Raw genomic sequence first — 27,438 nt, 5'->3', positions numbered from 1 at the left:
TTGGCACTCATTAATTTGCTACCTTTCATGCTGCTTATCAGTCGTTAGTTTTATGTTATACTTCCTATTTTTTGATTTATTTTTCAGTTATCCCTGAGTCTGTCAGGAAAGGAGGTAAAAACAAGAGACAAGCATACCAATAGGTGGAAGCTGGAGGTTTATTGAAACCAGGCATGCAGCTAAACGGGGAAAAATCACTCTGCCTAGATAAAAAAGTTCAGTCATGGTATAGAAATATACAGTTTCTGTATGCTGTTAATATAGAAACCTATTTACTTATTTTTTAAAAAGGTACTATTTTAATCTTGATATCCTCTCATCAAATTGTGGTATAAAGTCTCATTTCAGTGAATATCACCGCATTCTGTTTATGCACGTACATTTTTTTTAAAATCCCTTGGGAAAGGGGAAATGAGTGTTACGTTACAGATTGAGGGGTTGGAGGAAAGATCAGGACTGTCTGGGTAATGATTTTTATTTCCATTTTTGCATGTGGAGCCCTGTTGATGGCCTAGGATGTCTTTTGCTAGACTATGTACAAGCACGTAGCAAAGAATAGGCTGTTACCCAAAACAGGGCTTAAATGCAGTATTTGCGTTACGGTCGTAACAAAATTTAATTTCACACACAACTTTGGGAATCTCAGCCTTCATTTTCCCCAGTGAAAACTCACGCCTACGCTTGCATTAGTTCTAATAATTAACGTTCTGTGACACGGGGGTATGTGAATGAGGGAAGAGCCATATCTGTGACACCAGACTGTGAAGATAGCAGTGCAGGGGTCTCTGTCCTTATTTCACATTGAAATACTGCAGCTGTGTGCTGTGGGAGGACAGCAAAAAGTGACTCAACCACCTTGAAGTAAAACTAGAGCTTAGCCCTCCGCAAGCCAAACTGTAGTGTCTGTAACCAGCTCGGTCTATTTTAACTTGCAAGCAGTAAATACCATGTTATGTTTATAGCTCTGTCAGCACTCGTTGTAAAATTCTGTTTCCCAGTGAGTTTTAATTTCTCTGCAGTCAGAATTAAAACCAAAATGTTGCATTTTTGGAGCAGACTGGTTATAGTTTCATGTCCCTGCTATATGCAGTGATTATGATGAAGATCCTGTGCTGTCTTTGCAGAGATGTGCTCTGAGCGAAGGAAGGCTAACCAGTGGAGATGTCAGTGCTCTGGTTAAGAATTCCTTTGTAATTGAATTACTGTGGAAACTTTGGTTCAGGTTCTGTCTTGTTTTTAGGTAGCTTTCCCACCGGGATTAACTGATGTAGTTATCCCAAGGCATTTTACCCAGTGACAAACGATCAGGGCAAGGGTTAACTTCATCTCCGCTCCGCCCCTCTTTTCTGAAGGTGTGATCTTAGGCAGATGGAATGCCAGGGGATCTGGTGAATGCATGCCAGTAAGAACTCTCCAGGAGCAAGAGACATTGTTTGGAATGTTAAATAAAACTTCCTATACTTAAATAGGCAAGTTTTTGCTATTTGTCTTGTTCCTTCTTTTGTTTAAGATCTTTTAGTTACATAGTTTGTGTGATTTTTCTGTGAAAATAGGAAGCTACAAAGTTCTTCCACCTTGAAGTAGGTTACTGGTGGCTAATGAGTATCGGATGGTTCTCAGAATCGAGGGTCTTTTTCCTTGGTAGCTTTTCCTGCAAATATGCCAAGCATTGACCTCTGTTTGTTTTAAAAATATTTGACTGCATCAATTAACATTCTCATTTGTGCTACTTGAAACCTATTTCTCAATAGAATCATGACATGAATTACACTGCATAAGAAAAGGAATGGAAAGGATTTGGGAATAACAGATAGTGGTGAAACTGGATGGAGGGAAGATAGAGCACACATAATCCATTCATTGAGCCTTTTGGCAGAAAGGGTTTGTGCACTACTTTTTACCTACTGGCATTTGTGTTTTAGTTTTGCTTCACCAATGAAAATTAATTTTGGGATGGTCCACACCCTAAGGTTTATCTAAATCCTTTACAGAACGGCCATTCGGGATGGTAGGATTAACAGATCTGTATCTCTGTGTACTCTGAATAGTGAGAATACCTGGGAATATAGCAGAATGCAGCACATCTACCAGAGATGTAAAGAACAAAGCCTTCTTTATTCCCATCATTACTCATCCTCATGAGCCTATCAAAGTGCACAGCACAACTACGTGGAGAGGTGAGAAGTGAGGACAAAAAGGAAAAAGAACGAGATGATTTATGGCTTTGATGTCTTAAGATGGTACGCTGTTGAAATGGCTTATGTATAAAATAAGTTACAGCAAAGGTAGAAGGGAGAAAAAGTAGTTACGGCTTTTTACAGAGGCAGAGGCTTTGCGTTTTGTCACGGGAAGTGCAGGGTTTGTGCTGACCTAGTAAAATCTTTTCTCTGAGATAAGTATAGAACGCACAGGGCGTGTGCGAGCAGAATGGTTTTTCTGACTCCTTGAACCATTGCTCTTTGGGAAACCTGCAGCCAGGTGTGTGTTTATTCTGAAAGGCACGCATCTTGGCCACTCCATTTATCCATTGTAAATTTTCAGAACGCTGAAAGTCTTAATTAAGAACCAGTTTCCAAGAGGAGGTTTTAGCTTCTCAAATTGTACAGGATTTATGCCTATAAATTCTTGATTACAAAGCTCAGAGACTGTTCAGTTGATACATTTGATCTATCGTATATATGTATCTGTTTGGTCATGTAATTAGGAAACTTCTGTGCATGAGTTATTGGCAAAAGGAGAAAGAACAGATGTGTGTGGTGGTGGATTTTTTGTTTTGTTTTATTTTTTAAACCTGACTGGTATCTGTATATTGTTGGTAACAATCATGCAAAATACAAAGCTTAGAGTCCTCTAAATCAGAGAACAAGTGTTTTAAGTCCAAAAAAAGAAAATACTGTTACTTGGGTTGTGTGTAAGAATGGAGGCTTTGAATCCTGGCTTGGTGGTTTGGGGGTTTTTTCTTCTTTTTATTCTGGAACAGCGATCTAACAGTGTATTACCAAGCATTTTCAAATTGCTCGAACTAGTTCTCTTTGATATAAACAACTGATACTGCTGAATTGAAAACAAATTTAAAGAAAAATTGTTTTAAATTATATTGGTAAGAACTGTGCTATTGAAGCCTTTTAAAGGTAACATGTAAATACATCGTTATTTATATTTGCACACTTTAATGAGAAGGTTTGTGTAAGAGTGATTGAGCAAGACTTTACATGGACTTTTTTTCCTTCCTGTGGGTTGGAACAGCTCCAGTAGGCTGCTCTTCCCAGCAACAAGGAAACGAGAGATGGGGTGGAAGTTTTATACATTCTAGTTAAAATATTACCATTGAATGTGCTTAGATCCTTTTGTTTCATTTTTATTAGAACAGTGAAGCTTCCCCCCACCCCCACATGTATTCAACAGCATTCTTACTAGGTGTGTTTCTAGTTTCCGTGTGCTAATGGCTAATAATTTGATAAAGCTTCTTGTTAGATTCTTCTAATACTAACGAAGCACTAGAGAATGTAAAATCTGCTGGCAGGTCTAGTGTCTGCAATGGAGTAATTACGGAGAGTGCTGTTGGTTAAAATGACCGGAGAGCTCTGGGACTAATTGTAAGGAGTGACAGAACAGAGAAGTTTTATTGCTGCAGTTCCCTGAATTATGTTGAGCAGCAGCTGCGTCAGCAGATTTCAATTACCATACTACTGCTCCAGTCCCTTGGTGTCATTCTTGCTGGCATCGGAGTTAACTATTGATTTTTTTTATTATTATTATTTATTTATAGAAGCATTTTGTGTTATTTGGCTGCAGAGGTGTATCTTCCTGTTTGGAAAAAACAGAGCTTGCAATAAAGAAATTTCTTTGCCAGGAAATAATACTAAAGCCATTTAGAAAACCCTACATATATGAGGACTAGATGAGACGATTGTACTGCCTTTTCCTTATGTGTCCCTGAAAATACAGTGTGTTTTATCTGGGTAGGTTTGTAGCCCCGATGCCTATACTTGCACTGGTATAAAATGCTCAGAGACTGGGCAGGGAGAGGCTTAGGGCTGGGGAAGGAAGCCTCGCTTTTCCAATGAGAGTGATAAATTATTTACTGCTGGGGTTTTAACTCTTATTTTTGTTCTGTGTCTTTCCTGCTTACTGTCTTCTGTTTGGGAAAATAAAAGTTTGCCTTATGAACACACAATATGAAATTGTGGTGTTGCAGGCACACTTTACTGGTAAATACCTTTTCCAAAGGTTAGGTAGGGAAGGCAGGATGACTTGAAAATTTTCCCTTCTTAAAAATGTTAAATACAACCTGAAGGCCGAGGGAGTAAACTCTTTTGGGATCTCTGCTTTGCTTTTGGAGCTGGTATCACAGTGCAGGGGCCGAGCAGGTAGAGAGGTCAGCCTGCTCGGGAAGGGACTCAGCTTTAGGATCTGACCCCGGATGCTGGAATCGGCAGCAGCAGCAGTGGGAACCCAGGAAGATGAAAGTATGAGAGCTGTAGCAGCAGCACCTGGATAGAAATGGAGAGAGTGAAGGAAGGAGCTGCACCTTAACCTGGGAAAACACAGACCCTTAGTAATAGGTTTTTTTGGGGAGGATGGGGTTGTTTGTTTTTTTTAAAGTGGGACCTGGCTGGTTTATATTTATTAAAAAAAAAAAAAAAAGAGCATGGATTTCTGTAGGCAGTTCTGTCCTCTTCTGTGCGGATTTACCTCCCCAGCTGTGTGTCACTGCTCAGCAGTGGTGTTTCACATCATGGTTTTGCTGACTAATTTGTCTGTGCGCTCTCTGATACGCTTCTGGCAAAATCACCTGGGGGGGGCAATTGCAGTCGCTCCTGTAGCCAGCTCATCAGATTTTGACTGAAGCAGATTAAGAAGCAGCTGCAGGAGCTGGTCCAGGACCAGATCTCTGGGCAGCGACACCCTGCAGGAGCACTGATGGGCAGCTGGCATTGGGGATAGGCGGATGGAGTGGTACCTTCAGTTCTGCAAGCAGCTGTGCTGGATAAAGTTGTTTCTAAAGCCTTGTGCTGTAATAGCTATACTGTGTAAGGCCGATACTGGCATGAGGCTGCTATCCTGCTTGTAAATTTTTCCTTAAGGTAGGAGTGCGTGCAGCCGTTGGATGCGGCGCGTTACCATGGCTTGGCTCAGTGGCTGGCCAACAGCTGGCCTCTAGTATTCTCATCTTCAGTCTTTGTCCTGGTTTTGGGGGGCGTATAATTTGTGAACAATTATGAAAAATTGCTGATTTCTTGCAAATGTAGGATTCTTCCCTACTTCCCCCCACCCCTGGCTATTTCAATAAAACCCAGTGGTATCAGCAAGGCATTTTTGAGTGTTGTTTGTGTCCACCTTCCTCAGCCTCCTTCCCCTGCCTTTCTTTGGCTAATCCATCACAAAATGATGGAATTTCAAGGGAGAAAACTGAGGTGCTCAGTTCTGAGACCACTTCTTCAGTAGCCTGTGATAAAATTATGTCTCTGTGTTTTATTATTAGGCCATCAGAATTAAATGGTTTTAATTTATTTGACTAATTGCACTCATTTAAGTTTTTAATAATTAAATGCACTGAGGCTGTGTAACTTGTTAACAGTCATGTCCTTCTCTTTGCTTTGAGCAGTTTTACTCTGGGCACCGATCTCCTCACATTCCATATAGGTTATTGCACCTGGTATGGACTCATGCACGGCATTTAGCAGGGTACGAGCAACAAGATGCACACGAGTTCCTCATTGCTGCATTAGATGTGCTACACAGACACTGCAAAGGTAAGGCTTGTACCGAGTCTTCAGCCAACAAGGAATATTGGATCAAAAGGAGGTAGAACAATCCCTGTAGTGTCTTTCAATAAACAGTCTTAGCAAATTCCTTTTAACATGTTTGGTAGACTTAAAGGAAAAGATTTATAAATAAATAAACAATTCCAACTGTCAAAAATTACCTGGAGTTAGAAGCAGACAAGCCTGTACCTTGGTTTGAATCACCTTCTTCTTGTATTGGTTATGAGTCACTGTCTTTTCTTTTAAATTGCTGTTTTAATTCTATTTATACTTGAGGTAGTTAGAACTCTTACTCAGTGTGTCTTGGGACCAATGAATATAACATAGGGGAGGCTATGGCTGTTCTAAAATATCCTACTGTATTTATGATGCCAAATTACTTACAGAAATGTGAATAAAAAAATTAGTATTTGTTTTTGGTATCTTGTTTTGTTAATCTCTCTATAAAAATACATAATTGTACAATACAGTAAAAATATTCAGTGGCATGTGCTTAGAGATGAAGTGTCTTAAGTCTTGAACTGATTTGGTGGTAATATATGAAATTACGTATTTCACGTTAGTTAGCTGAACAAAATTTGAACTGAAAATTTCCCAATCTGCCAACATTTGACCTAGCTTGATTCACTTACTTAAGCACAGAAATTTTTATTATTCTTGTAAGGGAAAAACAGTAGGGTTAATAGCAAAACAAACAAACAAAAATCCTTAGTGACTGAAAATAAGCTTTAAAGCACTGAACTTTCCTCTGTTGCTCTTAGAAGCAGCACTTAGAGGTTAGTGTTTTGGCTTATTAGAGGGCTATCAAAGGGAAAGCTGCTACTGCTTCTTTGAAACATTTCGAAGTCTTGCTTTTGTCTTTGAGATAGTCTTACGTGGCAGCAGATGGGCTTGTTCAGATTCATCATAGGTGTCCTCCAAAAGAGTCTTCTCCAAAAAGAGTACTTCTAAGGACAGGAGTACATAGAACTTCTTCTGTAATTATTAGTATCTGTTGTTTGACAATCACCAACTGAAATTCAGTAAGCCTAATTAAACTAGTGTTGAAGTACTGTAAGGAACAGCTGACCCAAATACTGACTTCTCACCTAACACCAAATACAGTCAGCTGCAAACAGAAATACTTCTTGGTTCTGTTAAAGTTTCTGGCCATTGATCCAACAAATCTGGAAGCTTTTTCGTCATCTTTGATATAAAATGATGTTTGTAATTCTTATATACTTCCTGATTAGTTCATGAAGTAGTAGTGTTCTCAGAATTGTAAAGGAAAAACTTGCAACAATAAAGGTCCCCGTGCTCTTTCCAAACTGATAAAGGATCTGAAAAGACATTTTTAAAGTGTGATTTGGCGTTAAATGAAGAATCTATCTGATGTATCTCCTGAAATTACCAGCACAATCAAGCTTTCTCAGCAGTTTCTTTACTTTTGGTTCTGTTTGGCCTCTCCATCCCGAATGAAAATGAAACTGTGATCTGTCCTAAAACTGAAAAAATGATATGTCAGACATTCTTTGTTGGAAAGAGTGTATGCATGCGGACGTATTCTTTTACTACTTCTTGGATGTCACAAATGTGTTAAAAACACTTGACTTCTGAATTGTTACTGAGTTTCATAAGGGTTTTAGCCAGCTTGAATTGAATTAGGGAGTTTTGCACCTTTTAACACTGAGTTTTTTTTGGATTGTGGGAAAAGTACCATTTACATTCAGTACAAGGACAATTCAGTTATTTGATGGATATCCTGAAGTTAGAGCCTACTTGCATGGGCGTAACTAAGCTGTTAGTGCTGCTAGTGGGAGGGCATTAGCACTAGATCCTTGACATCTGTGTACTCAGGTTCTTAAATTTCTGTTTCTGAAGAAATTGAAGGACTTTTATTTAATGATGGTAAATAATCTATACCACATCAAGGTAGTTTAAAAGAAGTGGTTGAGCAGTTGTGTGGGAACCAAACAAGTTAATCTAAACCAGAATTTCAAGTATGGTCATGATAAACCACTTCTGGAATGAACTAGTTTGCTACGTAATGAGAACATTTTCCCACTTGTATATGCACACAGGCACACACACAAATGTGAAGTATACATATGTAAAAATATTACTACTAATAGTGAGAATTAAGTCCTAAAGCTACAATAAATAATGACTCCCCTGCCAATACTAAATAATTTACCGAATCAAAAAAACTTTTAAAGTTTCCAGTCAGTATTAATCAAGTTCTAAGATTAACACATAGTGAAGTAAAATAAAGTCATGGGGAAAATTTTGTCCCAAAGCCCCAGCTTTTGGACATTACTTGTGATCACAAAGGCTTCAGACACAAAAGTAAATCAAAGTGTTCCTCATGCTAAGAACTGTATAAATATCCAGTGATACTTGTTTGGCTGACGTTGATCACTTACTCCTTTTCCATTCCATTTATTCAACTTCTTAAGAGGTGTCCTAATGCAAGTCAGAGAGAGCTGTGAATGCTTGTTGTTGATGTCTGCCACTGTGTAAATTAGGAAAAATACATGATTTTGATGTGCATTTAAAGATAAGTTTTATAAAACTGCATCCTACAAAGTATAAAATTAACTGCTCTGAGATGATAGTATAGGCTGGCTGGCACAGGTAGTTGTTCGTTTTGGTTTGTTTGGTGGGGTTTTTTAATGCTGGTTGAATATATATTTCGTTTTAGTGGCAACTGTAAAGTTTTGGAAGCCCGGGATCCCTGTGTGATCACCCATGTAAATCCCGTCTTGGGGGTGATGGCTCTCCTTGTGTTGGCAGCGTTGTGCTGTGCTGTAGCATCTGTGCAGGGCATGTTCTGAACACTTACCAGGGCTCCTCTGTGCTCTGGAGGAATACAAAATGTTTCTGAATAAAAGGGATCAGGTCTTGTCATGCCTGTGCATCACTGGTTTCCATTCCAACAGCTGGAGAAAGATGGTCTAACTGGAAAGCAGTATTCCGGTGGAGGGGAAAAAAAAAAAAGCTATGCTATCCTTTACACCTCTTTCTCTACCAGTCACCCAAAGTGTGCACAAGGTCTCTCCTTAGATGCATACTCCAACTGGAAAAGCAAGAGCTTTCTTGAATCTGAATTTTTTCCAACGTTGCTGCTATAAATGACATTTGAGGTTGTACCTGCATTTTGTGCTGTTCCACTCTCTGTTGCTGGTATGGCAGCACTCAGGAGTTCTGCAATGTCATCCTACATTGGTATTTGTGGTCCTTCTCACCACAAAAGCTTCCAAATGAGATTCAGAACTTACTCTACATTGGATAGTAGCTTCTTTATGAGAGTAACGCTGTTAGCAGCCTTGCTGTGCAGGTAGTGGCCACCTTTGTACCGAAGTCTGACCACTTAACCTGGACTTTGGCATGTATTGCCTTTGATCTTTAAAATGCACAACAACTTTGATTTTCAGTCTCTCGACTATGTTTGGTTTATAGAAGATGCTGAAAATGATCAGACATTGATCTGTTGCTTCTTGCATGTTTTCTTAGACTCTGTGGAGAACAAGTACCAAGTATACTCCACTCTGCATGTGGGATCCTTCAGGAGTTTCAGGGCCCTTCATTTGTTAGAGGAATGTAAATAATGGGTATTTCTGCTCAGTCTGTAAAGCATTGGGTCAGCTTTTAGTCGACATGTCGGATACATCTTAATTATCAGTGCTCTGAAAGAAATTCCGGGTTCTAATTCTGCAAACTGCCCTGACAGTCAGGTTCCAATTATCCGAACACTTTGTAGTTTACTAACTTTGTCTCCGACACATTCAAACGTGGAGAAACTTAGACCAGAATTGTTACTTTCTTGTATGGACCAAGACCGCAGTTCCAAAGTTAGTGTTCAGACCAGGGAAATCACTGGCCATGGGGGGGAGGGTGTGTTATTTATTGCAATAGCAACAACTGTCAGGCAACAGAGTGTGGCAGAGATGGGCATTTGTACACAAAGGTTCAAAAAAACAAGATAAAAAAAATACAGGATTACTTCAATTTTTTTATCACAAACTTTATTCAGCCAATGTTATTCAGTTGTCTATCAAAAAAACCAGTAGTACTTTAAAGCTGATTATTCCTCATTTATCTGGTTTTCGTGAAGCACTTTGTGTTCATCTTTAAGGAGGACTGCTACAAAGCAAACGTGAAGCCTGGTGCTAGGTATCGTGACAGAGAAAGAATGCCGTGCTGAGATTTGGGAGTAAAACACTACCCCGCTCTATGAATTCTGCATGATGTTCTTAGGAACCGTTAAAGCATATGCTTTTGAAACATGTCATCTGCTATGATCCATAGAAATTTATGTGTACACTACTCTGCCATAAAGAATAACAAGCCACATGCTCAGGACACTGGGGGACACAGTAGAGCAGAAAAGTTAACATTAATGTCTTGTTTTGATAAATGCCCTTTTAAAAATCTGGCATTTTTAAAATCTGTTTTTTCTAATTTAAAATACACAATGGAAGGCAAAACTTACTTATATTTATTTCAAAACCAAAAGCAATGTTAAAAAATTAATCTATAGCTGTTCTTACAGTTGCTATGTATGATTTACCTTTAGTAGTATATTAAATACCTATATATTTGAACAAAAGTTCTAACAAGCTTAGTTATTGCACAGGCACAGTAGTGACTTCTGGGTTTTTTAAAAGAAGAGTTGCATTTAATTTGAATCCAAACTTTTAAACTCAATTTTCTGCCATTCTCGTAATTACAGTGGTGTATACATTGATGTATTTCAGGTTTGGGTTTAGTCTTGTGCTGTCCAATGTCTTACAAAGAAGCTGCTGATTTTCCTAGTAGGAATTATGACCAGCTTTATAAACAAAAAATGTATGAAACTAAAACCTACTTTGTAAGACAGAAATGTTGAAGGGAACCTTAACTTGAGTACAACAATCTAGCAGCTTCTAGTTCTCAGCTGCATAATATACCTCCTCTCAGCATCTGTTACATATTGACAAGTGTGAGTAGGTGGTAATCTTTTTTCTTTTTTTTTTTTTTTTTTCCTCCTCTCCAACCAAATGTCATGGGAAATAATGTTGAGTGGGTAATGCCCTTCTGTTTTTGCTGGAAACAAGCTTGCAGGATATTCTTTTGAGACCCTCTCGTCACTGATCCTAATTGACTTGTATAATTGAAAAGGGAGTATTGGTTCTCTCCTGCCGGCAGAAATGGCTGCCTGTTAAAGGTGTCCAGCAGGGATGGTACCCATGGTCCAGGGAAAACCTCTAGATGCTGTTTCTCTGCTTCTGCCCCCTCGAAACAAAACAGAGGGAGATAATGTTTCAAATGGTGAGATTACAGGGATGTGGCAGTTGCATGTTGCTTCTTGAAAACTGAGTGTTTTTAAAAAAGATAAAAAACATTAAATTCGTCTTTGAAAATCCGCACGTAGTCTTTAGAGCTTATAAGTGATCTTTCTCTAAAGGTGAAGAATGTCTTGTACCATCTCCATACTGTATGCTCCATTCATTAGCTTAGCATAATCAAGACCTTATAATAAATTCAGCAAGATTTAGCTGAAATTCCCGTCAAGGAATGCCTGAGACTGGGTCTGATAACCCCCAACTTGAACCTCACACATTTGAAATCTAATTTTAAAGCATTTTGTTCAAGAGCCATTTTAAGGAACCAATATGCTTTTCTTGACAATTCAAACAAAAGTTTCTGAAGAGGCAGCTGAATGAGAGCTTTTCTGCAGCATTTAGGATCTAATTAACTGAAGTGGCCCATTGCAGCTTAGTGTAGGTGTCGCCTCTGTGCGCTTTTCCAGTGTCAGGTGGAACCTTTGTCAGTTTATATAATATTTTTCAACAAACTTCTAAAGCTTCATTGGAAAAAAAATACAATTATTCCTTCCTGCTGCAAGAAGACTCTAGGTAGAGCACCTTAGACACAAGAAAAGTTGCAGGTTTTCACCCTGTGCTTTTAGTTTCTTCAGGTGTTTTTTTTTTGTTGTTTTTTTTTAATCTACTTGACCAGAAATTAATTGGTTTTGAAGAATAGCTGGGATTTGAGGAGTCAACATCTTAGTATTCCAGTTTCAGAAATTAAATACTTCCTAGGAAGTTACAGATGCTAGGAAACCTGGCAAAACTTAACTCTGCCCTAGCCATTTCTGCTGTAGGAGATTGGAAGGTATCTTAACAGGTACTTTATAAAATAATGAGCTGGTGCTGTGAAGTTGTTTGTGTGTGCATCTCTGTACAAAGGAAAACCAATTGCATCTGTCCTACCCAAGGAAAATAAGGAGAAAAGTCTTGGAAATCAAAGAAAAAGTGTGTCACTCCTAGTTCACCTACGAGGAATGGAAGGAGTAGGCTTCAAAGGCAAGAGCTGTGCCAAGGAATTTTTGGTTATTTAATGCTCTGGTTAGTCTAAGAAAGCTGAATTAGCCTAATCTTAGCACTCAATAAAAATTAATTGCTGTGCTCCTGAGACCTGCAGTGACAGTTTATAATCCCTAAAAGATGGGAATGTGTTCATTGTCTCACTTGGGAATTGAGAGGATTGCCGTGTCTCTGAAGAAGCTGGAGGAAGACACGGCGCTTCCTGCTTCAGATAAGGACATCTCTTATTTTCTCACTGGTGCAAACAGAAGGTACACCTGTTTATGTTGGAAGGACAGCAGGCTGGAGATTAATGGGTCTGCACAAACCTCCTGCCCTCACTGTACTCTCAGAAGTTGCCTGGGATAGAATTAAAAAAGTTGCATTTGTTGACATTTCTCCTTTGTTGATGTGGGAAAATAATGTGCTGTTGAATGCTCTGCCGAAGCAGAACCCAGTGCTTCTGTGGTAAAGGGCTGACGGTTTGTTTAGATACAAATGTTGCATGGTGCTAAGTGAAGTTTAAATATTCATTTTTATGAACCACGTTGGCAACTCCTTCCTCTTAGGAACTGATACCAGATAGCACAAAGCAAACCTCTGTAAAGGGAGGTAGGGGTTTGGCTAACTGCTTAAAGCTTCACCTCTATGGGAGTTAACTGCCTCTAGTCACCCTCTGATTATGTTTTATATTTTTCTAGAAGTTCTCTTCTTGTGTCCTTGGGTCTTCTTCAATGCATAACATTTTCAGGGTTCTATATTGTCTATGTGAACTTGCAGTGTGTTTATAAGTTTGTGTTACAAAGAGTTACTGGAGACACAGTCCGAGAGAAACCACTGTGCCCTCAGAGGATTTTTGACTTCTGAGTCTGTGTTTGCATCCCTACAGGTGATGATAATGGGAAGAAGGCCAACAACCCCAACCACTGTAACTGCATCATAGACCAAATCTTCACAGGCGGACTGCAGTCTGATGTTACCTGTCAAGTCTGCCAGTAAGTTTTTTCTGGTTCTGAACTCTTGATTTGTATCTGCACACCCTCCAGTGCAACGATGTGCTGAATCTTTTCTTTTTTGAATACCAGTAAAATACCAGCAAAATTCCAGTGAGACAAGAACTGTTGAAATAACAGTATCAGCTAAATGCAATCTGTAGCCAGTGAACTATCACATATTAAGACATACCAAAAAAGCTACCTGGAAAGTACCACAGGCTTAGGGACATAAAGGTTTTACTCGTCTGTGAAAGGTTGTTCTTCCCCAGGTTCATGGGGAAAAGACTTCCAAGATCCCTTTGGGTTTGAAAGTATGTAGTTGCCACTACAGTTGAAGAAAATTCTGATACGCAACCGTATTTTCCCACAGTTAGGAGCCTCACATACCACCAGGAGAGGCTTCAAAGCGGCTGATATCTAATGTAATTTCGGGTACCAGCAAAAGAATGTTTTACAAGAGCAAGGAAAAATGCATTCGTTCTACTCTGTGTACTGGAGCAAGTTGACTTCTATTTCAAGATGTTTGGTGTTGCCATAGTGCTGAAGTCAGGGTTCTTGGTTTTTGTTCCATCATGCATTCTTTATAATTACGCACGCCGTCCTGCAGATGGACTGTTGTGCTGTGCTTGTTTGAATCTGCTTTTATTCTCAGCTTCCTGGAGAGATTTGCGGGAGATTTACTGTAAGGAAAACATATGAAACTTTGTTCTTTGCCTGGTAGAGCCAGAGAATCCTTACATGATATAATGAAAAGCTTGATATGTTATGACACAATATTAGCATTGATGAAACTTCAACAAAAGGAGTTTTCTTTTGAAAATTGACAACTTTTGCATAAAGGAAGCTGGAAAAAAGGCAGAACATTGTAGGCTTAATGAGCTTGCACAGTGAAAGACACTAGTTGTAGAGGAAGAGAGAACTCAAAAAAATCAGCATAATGAGTACAAACAGAGAATGCTTCCAAATTAGGACCTTAGACCCCGAAGTTCTGGAGTTCTCTTAAAAATTTAAATGTTGGAAGGAAAGATTTGAGTCAATACAAGTTAAAATTTTTAGTTGCTTTTTCCGTAGTCTAGCTGTTGGCTTGTCTTCAGCTGTCTTGTAGAGAAATCTGATCAGGAACATACGCTGCTTCTTGATGCAATTATTCTTTGGCTTCTCAAATTCCAAATGCCGTAGGAGATGCTAATATGAACTGCAAAGCTTCATTCAGTGCACTACTGTATAGCAAAAGTATCTGGCACTCTACTGAAGTAGCCATAAGCACCATCTTCCCTGTCTTGACCAGCGAGCCATGCTTCTAAACTAGTTGGATTGCATGTAGCTATCATAGGTGTTATGTACTGGTTTGTGCTGGTCAGTAGTCTGACCAGTACCTCTATCTCTGAGTAACCCTGCTTGTTCAGTGAACAAACTCCAGTGAGTGGGAGAACATACTAAATGCATATATTTTGCATTAAGTACATCACATACGTTTCCTAAAACTTATGGCTTTTAAATATTCCGAAAAAGAGTCAGTTTTGGGAGAACCCTCTGGAGCAACTGTTTTTTCTGTCGTCTTTGAGTGCCCTCTAGGGGTGATGTAGATCCCACGGTTCTTCAAAGTGTCTGGTGTGCACCCTAAAGGGAGAGAGACTGTTAATTTTACTTCCTTTAAACGTGTATTAAACTCTCTTTCTTTTTCGTAGTGGCGTTTCCACAACGATAGACCCGTTTTGGGACATCAGTTTGGATTTGCCAGGTTCTTCCACCCCGTTCTGGCCACTGAGTCCGGGGAGTGATGGCAGTGTCGTAAATGGGGAAAGCCATGTATCAGGCACCACCACTCTCACAGACTGCTTGCGAAGGTATGAAATGAGACAAATACAATTTTGGTGGGGTAAAAAGATTTTGGCTTCGTTCTGTTCTCCAGGTGACACTGAACAGTGGGAGTAAGTGATGCTTTGTCATGGCATGATCCCGAAACAGCATTTTTATACTTTTTTTTTTGCGTAAGAGAAAGTGAGAAGGCAAAGAAGGCTCAGAGCAACAGTAAGCCTAACCATAAGCAATCAAAACCAGTTGCCATGCAATGCAAAAAGAAAACAAATTTTACATTGGCTGCTGCCCGGCAGTGTGGTTCTAAATGATCCAAACCACTAGCGTCCATTTCTGTGTTCTTGGTTATGTCAGCTAAGCAAGCACATAAAGACCTCACAATGCATTTAATATTTATCTAATTTATAACACCAAGCATGAATCTGATTTTGCTCTAAGCAGAACTGAGGGTCAGCTACTGCCAGCTCTGTTGTGGGGATGGCATTAAGAATTAAAGGAGTGGAGCTTTCAAAAAGAAAAAATAATTCTGAGCAGGAAACTTGGGCATCTCGGAAACAGGTAATGAGGGAACGTTATGGCTTCATATACAGTTAACTTGGATTTTTTAGCAGACCTGAAAGTCATTCTCTTGTGGTAAATGCAGATACTTGTCAAAGATATTTGTCTGAGGAAGAAGTTACTTGTAGCCTGGAGCAAAGCTAATCCTCCTGAAATAAAAAATCCATAGCCTCTGACATCTGTTTTCTAACCCTCTTGATACTTTTAAGATCAGTATTTTTAAGAAAACAAGGGAATTGGTACAAATGAGAAATTGCTGATGCAAGAATGCATCAAGAGGCAAAACTGATCGAATTCTGGCAATTTTCTTCGACATGGGGATTAGTAGAATCAGAGAGAGATGATGATGGGGAAGAAAAAACATCCAGGTTCAAAGATACTCTGAAAGAGTATGGATTTTGGAAAGAAGTTGAACACTAATGGATAAAGAGTATGGGTCTAGGTTTTTACCCAAAAGTTAGCAAACAGGTTGGATATTAGATTCAGACAAGGAGAGTATGTGGTTTCATGTCAACCAGTGTGGCCATGCAGCTTGAAGCTGGCTTGGAAAAGGAGGGATTGAGCAGGAATATGACAAAACCCAGAAAGGTGTAGGCACTCCTAAACAACAGGAACAACAAAGATAGAAGTGAATTTTTTACAGACTTAAGAAAAAAAATCAAAAAGCAGAAAACAGTACATAGGCTAGGAAAAGGAAATAGTGTTAAACAGGAGGGGAGACCAAGAGGCTGTGATGATCACTTAACGCTAGAGGCCACATAAACAGAAGGGTAAGGTTGGTGGCAAGCTGATACCATGTTGCCCTCACATGCTGAGTGTGTGTGTTAATGTAAAATGTTCAATTATATTTCAGAGTATTTCATCTCAAAAATCCTAGTTGTAGAGCAGCTTCTGGAGAGATGATCATTTGTCCTGTGGAAGGCTAAGCTTGGAGAAGACTTAGCAGTCCACCCCCCTAGCCTTCTTGGTGCCGACGGTCTCTGAAAGAGAGCCACGTTTTGCTTTAATCTGTTGTGAGAACGCAGAGGCAGTATATTTTCTCTTAAGCAGTTCCCTATTCTGTAATAGCCTCTCCCTATAGCTCCCTTGAGTAGTTCAGTCTGAAAATTTTAAAAGAGATTTCCTAGTTGTCAACACTTGGGTTTTCTTGGAAGATACTGTGTTTTGAAAAGAACTTTGTGTTTACAGCCCTTTCCATCTCAGAGCTTTGATCCTAGCCCTGGAGGGCTACAAGGTGGAAGAGTGTCCTGCAGACAGCATGCAGCTGAGCACAGAAGTTGTGTCATCTTGCTTCAGAACTTCCACATCAATGTTTTTGGTTTTGAAAACAAAAGATCTTTGCTTTCTGCATGAAAAGTAGCTGTCCTGTTGTAGGGGATGAACAAACATTTAGCTCCTTTCTCAGACACTGATGCGTTTCAGCGCAATGTTCCCAAGAAGAGTGATGATAAATGTCAGATTTGGATATCTGACCCGTAGCACTTTATGTTATTGCAGGCGTTGGGTTTTTTCAAAATGACACTTAAAAGCCATGAGCTCTGTCTCTTGTGGGTCCAGTGACCCAGAAGTAAATGAAATGTTTTCAGCATGTGTGGAAAAGCATCTGATTGTTTTGTGCATCCCTTTTGCTTTTTAATGTTTCTTTCAGGTTTACAAGGCCAGAACATCTAGGAAGCAGTGCCAAAATCAAATGTAGTGGTTGCCATAGCTACCAGGAATCCACCAAACAACTCACTATGAAGAAGTTACCCATTGTGGCCTGTTTTCATCTCAAAGTAAGTTCACAGGGGGCAGTCAGAGCAGAGGAAGTGCATTCCTCTCTGAGAGGATGAGCTAAATTCCTGGACATATCTTCTGGCTTTCGCTGAACTAATCTTTTATGATATGAAATTAATATGAAGAACAGCTTGCATGCCCAGCTAGATTTTCTATTAAGATAGTATTATGTTATCTATAATGCAGCTTTGCAGTATGTCTGTGGAAACCTAAAAACCCAGAATCTAGAAACGTAGTGGAAGGCTAGTACAATACCTGAACGAGCATAGAAACCAATCTCCAATAACACTTATCATCCATGGTAAAAATTTTTACCCGACACTTCTACTGGAAGAGTGCCACAGAGGAGCTCTGCGTTGAAGGAAAAGCATTAAAAAGTTACTAGTTGCAGTGGAGAAGGCTTCTTCTGTCTTCCCAATGGTAATGTAATTTCCAGCCTTTCCAATCCAGATTATGTCAGGTGCAATGATGAGAGGTGATGTCATAGTTGGTGCCCTCAGATATTTAGTCCTGTACAATTTATAGCTTAAACATAGTGTGTGACTGGTGCGAAGTAGGCAGCTATCGCAGAAGGTGAAGGTCATTCTGTGTCAAGAGGCAAAAGGGTCCTCGAAAAGTGATGCCACAGGCCTCTATAGAAGCAGCCACCGTAGTAATTTAACTGCATCTTCGATCTGCTTGAGCTTTTCAGATGCAGACCTCTAAGGTCTTGAGTGTCTCCTGGGACAGAATGATAGTCCTGTCATTTCTAGGCAGCAACTGATGGTCACTGGCCTCAGCTTTTACTATGACCAGTGTTTCAAGAAACTGCTTATCTGACGATGATACTAGTGTCACATAAGCTAAATGAAGGAAAATGGTATATTACCTATGGCCATGATGACTGGAAACAGATTTTAAACCTGCAGCCTATGTGCTGTGTACAAATTAAGGCTTGTGGTGCTTCTCTTTCCACTTCTGGAATGGTGAACTGAAAGAACACATGCTCCAGCCTTTTGCTCCAGAGACTTTGTTCAGTTGTTCAATTCTGGTGGACCGTTTCTAGGCTTTGAACTTCAGTAAAACACCTGGGTGACTTCAATAGTGTTGGAATTAGACCTTTATCTTGTAGCTGTCATGGCAAAGTGCGTGCCGAACGTTGCTGTAGCATGTAAGCAGGTTGTTTGGCTTATTTTCCAGTAGTCTTCTAACCTAGGCCAGTACGTTCATAGTGGAAAATCTATTAATCCATGTAACTATAGTGTCATGGTCTCACTGAGCAAGTCACGGACTGTTTTCTAGCAATGATTGTAGCTTGGAATTGTTAAATTACATAGCAACTCCATGTCTAGCATAGCAGCAATTTAAGTTTTCAAATTCTGGCTTGTACAGAAGCTTGTTAATGAAATGCAGAGATCTTGACACGAAAACAGAATGCCACAGGAAGGTCTGTATTCATGAGAAAAGATTGATTCTGTTTTCTACTGGAAAAGGTGCTACAGGTGGAAAGAATTCCATCTCTTGTAATCATAGGTCTTTTCAGACTGTTTGGGACAATCATACCTTCAGATGCTCACCCCCATATACACCAGCAATTCTTCAGTTGCATCTGGAGTATTAACCAAGATGATATACAGTGTTACATGCCAAAGAAAGTAGCCTGGCTGGAATAGATAGTAGCATGGTTCCTTTGTTCTGCTTTGGCTGTTTGCGGTCCTCCTGAAGAGTATTCTTGCATGACTGACCTGAGGTTTCAGGAGTGCTTGGATGGCTGCTTGGCCTTTGCGGGGAGTTTTGGGGGTGCTGGGTGCTTGTTTTTTTTTGTTGGCAAGACAATACCTAGGTGATTCTGCTCTTTGAGGAAGGCGATGTGAATGTGCTCAGTCCCTTCCCTTCACTCAGTTCAGTATTTGTGTTACCCAGAATGATCGAAGATTTTTTTGAAAATAAATTACTTTCCCTAAGTGATTGTGTTGTCCTGTCCATGCAAAATGCAAATTTCATTTCATGTGTTAACGCAAGAAAGAAACACAAAAGATAAGAATTGCAGAAGTCTTAGCTTTTCATGTCTGGATCTGTTGCTAGGGAATTGTTATGGCACCACAATTGGAAAATAATTAACTTGAAGTGTAAATAGAGCAGAATTTCTGAGAAATGGGGAGAGAAGCTGCCTTTAAATAGAAACTCATTCATCTCTTTCTGGTATTTGTTCCTGTTTCCATTTAATGTTCGATTGAGAAGATGAGGAGAGGATGGTGGGTACTGCAGGCTCCTTTTGGCGAAGGGACAAGGCTTTTTTATTATCATATTCCATTTTTGCCTTAATTTGAATTGGTATTCCTGTGTAGGCTTGACTCCTGTCACTTGAGATGATTGGATGGGTGGATTAAGCGTGTGAATCTGATGCCAAGTTTCCATTGTCACCAGTTCTGTGGCTGGTGTAGGCAGCAGCCGTACATTTGAATAGTGCGTCGCACAAACACTGGTTTGGGTAAAGGCTGTGCGTGCTCTCTCTGTTTAATATATTTTTTTCTTAATGTCAGATGGGAATAAGTTTCTATGTATAGATATTAAAGACTAATTAATACTGTATTCTGCCCCCAGCCCCCGTTGGTAGAAGTGAGTTACCACTTCGATGGGGGTTCCCAGCCTAAATAGTTGGTAGAAAAAAATCTGCGGATGTCCCTCGATACTGACTGCTAATATGCTTTAATGTTACTGTTCCTAAGCGTAGGACTTTTATACAAGACAGAAAAGTTAGCCTTTCTCTAAAGAAAAAACAATTCTTCCATTTTGTCTCCAGCGGTTTGAACACTCAGCCAAACTGAGGCGAAAGATCACTACGTATGTCTCGTTTCCGCTGGAGCTGGACATGACACCATTCATGGCTTCCAGGTGTGTACCAACAAAATCCCCCAAAGACCTGGCCAGAACTGTTTACCGGTTCATACATGTGCATCATGAAACATGGAACATCCTTGAATCAAGGTTATAGAACAGTATGTATAATGATATTTCTGCTGTGAGCTTCTCCTTGAAACGTACATCTTTTCAAAACCTAATTTTTAGATAAATTTTTAAGTTTTGTGTGCCAGAAAAAGCTTTATATTTCAACATTTCTATTTATTTTTTTTTATTAATGTGTGTTATGTTTCTGGTTGCATGTTAAATGTATAGACTCGGATCCATCTTGCCTTCAGATCTCCGCTTTGGTCCCATCCCCTGAGTGCTCACCTACCAGTATCTTGTGTGATTAGGCAGACTAGACATAACCTAATGCCTAACCTAGTCGTTCTGAAGTTATAAAACTCCTTCCTCTTCATTCCTGCACACACGCAAAGCCCGGGGGCTTTTGTTTTTATAGGTTCAACTTCTATTTAGAGAATGCTGCAAGAAGAAAAAGCATAGTCCAGATTAAAATAGGTATTTCTAATTTATATTTAAACAGTAAGACTTCTCCCACATCCCAGGTTTGTAAGAGGTGTGACATTTGTATAACTATACCTTTACGAAAGGAATTTGATCAGCTCACGTAACAAGTATTTGTCAGGTATTCCATTCAAATACAAAAAAGGATATTCAGATTTAATTTATACCTGAAGCAATGCAGAAAGCCCCAAAACATGGCATCTCTCAAAACATGGCATCTCTTCACACAGGGGGCTCTATTTGATGCTGAAATTTTACTACCAATTTCAAGCTTGCCACCCCCCTGCCCTGAAGAAAAGTAGATGCTTCTGCTAGGAGAGAAAGGAGGGCCCCAAAGCTCTGTCAAATAGTGATGTATCAAGAATATATGGCTTATTCCAGTATATTCTGGAGATTTTGAGACTTCTGTGTTCCTCTGTGCTGAATTCTCCCTGGATAGAGCAGGCTCTGCTGATGAAAGGTATCAAGCATAATGGAATATAGACGGGATAATCAGCAGGCATAACTCAGTAATCTGAATTTCATCGGCTATGAAATCAACAGCATAATCCTGTTGCTACTGTCAAAACACAAAATGAATTTACAAGTCAGAGCCAGGATGATTGACCCATCACAGGATAAAGGATTGATGTAATTAGATATTTTTCCAGTTTTAAAATACAAATCTTTTCTTAACCTGTTTTTAGGCTTTTTGGATAGGACATTTGACGTAAACAAATCTGTATTTGCAGCACTGAAGCCTTGACCAGGAGGAAAAACGGTGTCTCTTATGTAGCATTGCTGCAAGAACAAATAAAGCATCTTTAGCATCCTAATCAGCAGCGCTTCTCTGCTGCTAAGCAGCATTGTGCTTTTGAATAAGGATCTGGATTTGGCAAACAGGCTGTGTCAGTTAAAACCTATTTCCTCGGTTTGGGAAGCCACTGCTTTAAGTGACTGGATTTTTGTGTGTATGTGTGTTGCAGTAAAGAGAGCAGAATGAACGGGCAGTACCAGCAGCCGACGGATAGTCTAAACAATGATAATAAGTAAGTGGTACATTCTGTGACTCCTATTGTGAAAGGTAGTTGGCTTCTAGGAGGAGATGCTCCACTGTGTATGCTGCGGTGCAAAGGGCATTACCCAATCTGACAGCACAGCGAGTCTGAACTGTTGCAAAAGAAAGCTTCGTTCACTGCAGTTGCCTACCCTTTTGTGGCTTTGTGGCAGCTGACTATCAGATCTGAAGGTGATAACCCCAGCAATTGGTCCATGAGGAAAATTAAAAGCGATGGGTATTTCCTTTTAAATAATCCTAATTCTATTGCAGTAGCGAAGGGAGTTCCAGAGGACGGAAAAAGTTTATAGAACACTGACACTCAAAAGTCCCAAGTAGATGTCCCCAGCAATTCTGGATTCTCTTGGGCAGGTATTCATTCCAGTCGGCATAAATGATGGGCTGATATGGGACTTGCTCAAGGGTGTAAAGGGAGTGTAAATGAAACCAACATCCATAGCTTTGTGGGAATACAGGTGGTCACACAAACCTTACTTTTTTTTTAAAATGAGTTTACAAGTTAAAAAAACCTTGTTCATGTGCTGATGTGTATTTAAATTCTTCAGGGCACTTCATTTGGCACTAAAAGTTTCATTAAGAAACTGGAATCACACAATAAACAGATTTTAAAACTAGCTAACCAGGTCTCAGTGCAGTTGTCGTAGGAGCAGATACCAGGCAGGTGTTACGTGTGGCCCATAGCAATTTATTGATGAGATTTATGGTGTTTAAAGTGTTAGCAAAGCAAACAGCTGATCAGTGTTGAGGTTTGCAATGACTTAAGTTGGAGAAGTTGTTAACAATGAAGAGGATTAATGAGAGCAGAGGCACCTGAGCTGCTTAGTAGCTGGATGCCGGTAAGCAGCTGGGGCAATCCTAGAGTCCTCCATGAGGACCAAGGAGTGGTGTCCGTCCTGGTTGGATTGCAGGACTCCACTAGCAAGAGGGTGACTTTATAAATCAGTGGCTCTGTAAACAGTCGGCTGAATAGGCGCCTTGTTGTGGCACTACTGTGTCGAAAGAGCTCCATGGATTTTGAATGTAAGTAGGACATATCAAGTGAGATTAGAGAGATTATTTTACCATTGTGCAGCTGTGTTTGTATCCCAGTTTGGGGATAGCATTTTAAGAAAGAGTTAGTGGAGAACATTTGAAAAAGAGCCACAAGTATATTTAAGACTGGAAACAAAATCTTAGGTTAGAACAAAAGAGCCAAGGACTTCAGTCTTCTTTTTAAGAAAAGAAAAGGGGAAAAAAGTTAAGAGCAACTTGATTAGCTTATCGGTACACCTTTCTTTGGAACAGAGATGTGTCTGCTAGTCTTCAGGCTAGCAGGCAAATGTGCACCAGCATCTGAAAGCTGGAAGTCGAGGCTGAATATGTTCAGTATTTCAAAATAGGTACAGATTTTCCAGATTAAGGACAACTAAACAGTACAGCAATTTATCACTAGAAAGAGTGAAGATTAGCTATAATTAAGACTACCTCCTTCCCCATCCCTCAAATGCCTTTTTCTGTTTCACTGGAGTAACTTATTCAGGGAAATAGAATGTCAGACTAGATAGTCAGTGGTCCTCTTCAGGAATGCAGCAATATTGATCTATTTTAGAAGAAAAATCTTTGCTAGCCAGTATTGGTAAAGCTGATGGGTGTCATCAGACTGCAGTGCTGCAGTAATAGCAAAACAGAAAAAGGAAAATGTGGTTCTTTTCCCTGGGCAAGGATGCCCTCTTCCCGGTTAATGTTGAGAGCTGGTGGTTTATTGCTATACGTGTTTATGAACACAGGCTTCTGTCTAAAATGTCTGTTGTTTTTCTGCTTTTGATCCACTTATTAACTCTTCTCTGTACCAGGTATTCCTTGTTTGCAGTAGTTAATCACCAGGGAACCTTGGAGAGTGGGCACTATACCAGCTTCATCCGGCAGCACAAGGACCAGTGGTTCAAGTGTGATGATGCCATTATCACCAAGGCTAGCATTAAGGATGTGCTAGACAGTGAAGGGTAAGTTGTGAACTGGAAAGGGGAAAGGAAGGGAAACTTTGACCTTTATTGGGTTTTCCTACCTTTCAGTTAAAAGACCCTTTCATCATAGAGAAGGCTTAATATTTCTCTCTTTGACTATCTAATGCCTCTGTGTATATATCAGTGCTTCAGAATGTTGTGTTACTATCCGGGATTTGTTGAAGGAAGAAGAGGGAGAGGGGAAGGACAAGGGACATCACTTGACTCTGCAGTGTCTGTAGCTGGTGCTCATTTCCAAATTCTTGCTTGCTAATGGAAGGGATTCTGAAAACCAAAGGGGTATGATCATCCAGTGGAGGAGCAGTATTTACCTCCGTGACGCAATCCAGGCTGTCTGCAAAACCTTTGGATTACCGTGAGAGTAAAAGATTTGAAGAAAAGCCATTAAGAAAATACTGTGAACCAGAGTGGTAAGGTTTTATGGGAGGCAAGAGTACAACAGGAGCTGGTTTTTAGCTCCTGGCTTTAAACTGATTTCAGAGTGACGTTACAGCTTCAGGTATTTGCATAGACAAGTACTGGGTGTGCAGAGCAGTAGCTTGCAAGGGAAGCATCTCTGTGTTCTCATCTGAGGGATGCATTGGGCACTGATACGTGTTTTGAGAGTAAGGTCACTGGTAATCTGAAGTCTTCATGTTTTGCATTTTCAACTGTGGGCTTGGTACTGGAAAGATAAGCCTTTATTGTTGTTGTTTTAAATTTTCCTGACATTTCCATGGATTGCTGTAGGCACAGATGCTCAATTTGTAATTTTTGTAACAGATTTTTCCCCTTTTTTCATTTCTTGAACTTCAACCAGGAAGTAAAAAAAAATCTGTCCTGTAATAGCCGAATTTTAGTGTTAAATGATACGACAAGGTGACTTCTGCTTTGAGGTCAACAGAAAAATGAATTTGTGTTTCTTCAGTGACAAGTGGCTAGCTCTGGCCCTGGGACAGGGTATGTCTGTGGAAGAAACTGCCATGGGCAAGGAGGAGAGGATACACTTTGCAACTGGTGCCCATCCCTGTCATTAAAGGCTGGTCTGAGCTCCGATCCACTTTCCCTGGTTCAGATAAAAGCTGACACTAAGTAGATCTGCATTGTGTAGGGGAAGCTCCATAGGGCGTGAGATGGAAAGATAGTAATTGGAAAGTCTCAAAAGTGCTTTGAAGCGCTCTAAGGAGAGTCATGCAGTGAGTGTGTCGGGGTGTGTGGCGTGGCAAGAGTCCGCAGGCATGAGTCTGCTTCCCCTGACATATAGCTGCTTGAGGGCTGGGCTCTGTTATGTAGCAGCACACATAAGGTAATTAAGGACAGGAAGAATTTCATCCTATTAAAACACCAGATTTGAGTACAGATTGAGACATTAGATATTTGATTGGGACACATGGGCCTTCACCCACATGCCTGATTCTTTGTTTTGCTCCTGTTAACAGGAAATGGCAGGCAGTGTGCGATAATCCCAAGTGTCTGATGCTTTGGTAATGTCACTCTAAAGCAACAGTTGCATCTTCAAAGCACCTCTTGTATTTTGTGTCAGGATAGTGTTAAATGAATACTGCCTGTCTGGGCACCAACATGGCCCAGTCTTGTGGAGCTTTCAGGTTCGAAGTGGATTGTACCACAAGAGGGTTTGGCCTCTCGATGTACACTTGTTCTGTTTCCTGAGTTGCTGTTAAAACGATGTGAGCTGGCTTCCCTCCACCTCATCCACGGTTACTGTTGGGAACTGGCATGTCCCTGGAATTCCTTCCAATTTAAAAGAAAACAGAAATTAATAGTTCTCATTTTTTATGATCGCATCAATAGAAATACTAATTTGCTCCGACATGTAGCAGAACACTGAAGCTGTACCTCTTTCTTGCAGATATTTGCTGTTCTATCACAAACAGTTCCTGGAGTATGAATAGCCTTATCCAGCAGCTTGTCAGATATAAACAAGGAAGAAAATAAGCAAGCCTTCTGAATCGACACACAAACCTACCTGAAATGAAAAGACCCATTAAAAAACAACTAGCACTGAGCTGAAACAGGACCTACTTGACACTGACTCAAAGCCTGGCGGAGTAAGAAATGAACAATGTTCGACGTGTATGCAGTCCCGCAAGGACAGAAAGGGGGGAAAAAAAGAGGCTACAGTCAGTCACTTAACAGAGGAAATATAAAATGAAAGGAATGCTCTGGGTGGGGGAAATGGGAGCAGAGGAGTCCGGGCACTGGTACATCTCCTATGTTCCTCCAAAATGTGTGTGGGAAGGCAAGGGGTTATACCCTCATCTCCATAAAGCATCTTCTCCATTTGGTGCTTCAGCTCCAACGACCAATCATATAACAGTTAAAAATTAAAAATCCAAGCCCATTTTTTATGCATATGGGTCTGAAAGCAGTAGAGTGGAGGAGGAGGAGGGGATGACACAACTAAAGGACTTTGCAAGTATCTTTTTATTTGTGAATTTTAGTTATTAAATAAATACAGTATGAAACTATTAGGCTCTTTTTTTTCCAACAACCGTAAAAGAAATCCTGGATTGCGGAACTGAAGCTACAGTACTAAGAAAGGTTTTCAAGCATGCCTGCTTGCACAGGTAATGTTTAATGCCATCGGACTGCTCATCAAAAGCATCGGCACAGATTCTTTTCTGTTTGAGCCCTTTTTTGTTTTGTTTTCTATAAATAGCTATTTTCTTAATTTTTTTCCTTTTATTCCCTTTTTTCACGAGAATGAAATTCATAAATGCAACCATCAGTAAAAATTAATGAATTGGCGTGTTTATACTGTAAGAGTGGTCTTGGTTCTTTTTTTAAACCTTGTGAATAAGTTTGAATTTTCTCAAAACTGCTTGTTTTCTTGTTGCTGCTTTTGGTTTGGTTGGTTTTTTTTCCCCCCTGCAGCCTTCCGAAGGCGTGTGTATGACACTTGAGAGAACCTCGGCATTGATAAATGTACCATCTGTTAGAAACGGTTGCTGCTGGGGGCAGCATTGAGCGGTGGATCTGCTGCTATTGAGCACTTCTGCAGTGCACTCGGGTTTTAAGTAAACAACACATTTTCCTGGTATGTGCTAGGCTGGTATTGGTTCCTTGTATCCTCCCACATGGATTAACTCCTCACACGCTCTCCTCCTCCTTGCAGAATCAACAGCCTCCATATCGGTGTCCTTAGCTTGCAGCACTTAGTGCACCAGCTTATTCTTGCTTTGTCACAAACGCAGTTTTGCTCCTTTTCTCCCCCTCTGTGGCTTCGGTGGCTTCTCCAGACACCAGCAGCAACCGCTTGTGTGCGGTGTCTTGCTCTCTGGAGGCTGGGCTGTGGATTGAATTGCAGCCTGTGAGAGAAACCATTCAGAACAGAGAGCTGAAAAGAGCAAAACCAGCTTTGTTTTCCCCTCCTTACAGGAACCTGCAGAGAGCTATGCGTAAGAGTTGGGCACAGTGTAAATTGGTGCAAGAGCCACACCAAAAAGGTCATTAAGCTCAGTGTATGCATCCAGACAGCCATTCTTTGACTTTACCAGTGTGGTTAAAAACGTGGATGGGTTTAACCTTTTAGATTCTGTGCTAGTAACGAGTTACAGCTGTCTAGCCTGCCCGAGACAGAGGTGGAAAATGGTCTGAAACAGAAGCAATAGGAGGAACATAAGGGAAGGGAGTTTGTTTGCTTTTTAAATAAGCATCTTACGAGAGCAGCTGAACAAAAAGGCAGTGGAATTGCATTTGCTTTGTACACAAACTGGAAGATTAAAAGGC

The 27,438-nt window shown here is 40.2% G+C and overlaps 1 protein-coding gene across 3 annotated transcripts in view; it reads left to right on the top strand.

Moving 5' to 3' along the window:
• The window catches only part of USP22 (ubiquitin specific peptidase 22), a 110,965-nt gene extending 84,788 nt beyond the window's left edge, over positions 1 to 26,177 (top strand). For all 3 annotated transcript variants that reach the window (XM_055708077.1, XM_055708076.1, XM_055708078.1), the window contains 8 exons: positions 5,609 to 5,756; positions 12,984 to 13,089; positions 14,778 to 14,936; positions 17,114 to 17,240; positions 20,024 to 20,115; positions 21,615 to 21,677; positions 23,539 to 23,688; positions 25,559 to 26,177. In XM_055708077.1, coding sequence (XP_055564052.1) covers positions 5,609 to 5,756; positions 12,984 to 13,089; positions 14,778 to 14,936; positions 17,114 to 17,240; positions 20,024 to 20,115; positions 21,615 to 21,677; positions 23,539 to 23,688; positions 25,559 to 25,601 — 888 coding nt within the window. In that variant the 3' untranslated portion in view covers positions 25,602 to 26,177. The remainder of the gene's footprint in view (positions 1 to 5,608; positions 5,757 to 12,983; positions 13,090 to 14,777; positions 14,937 to 17,113; positions 17,241 to 20,023; positions 20,116 to 21,614; positions 21,678 to 23,538; positions 23,689 to 25,558) is intronic.
• The last annotated feature ends 1,261 nt before the right edge of the window (positions 26,178 to 27,438 follow it).

This window comes from Falco cherrug, chromosome 4 (assembly GCF_023634085.1).
Source record: "Falco cherrug isolate bFalChe1 chromosome 4, bFalChe1.pri, whole genome shotgun sequence".
Lineage (NCBI taxonomy): Eukaryota > Metazoa > Chordata > Aves > Falconiformes > Falconidae > Falco > Falco cherrug.
The sequence above is the reverse complement of the archived record's forward strand: the minus strand, read 5'-3'. Positions and strand labels throughout refer to the sequence as shown.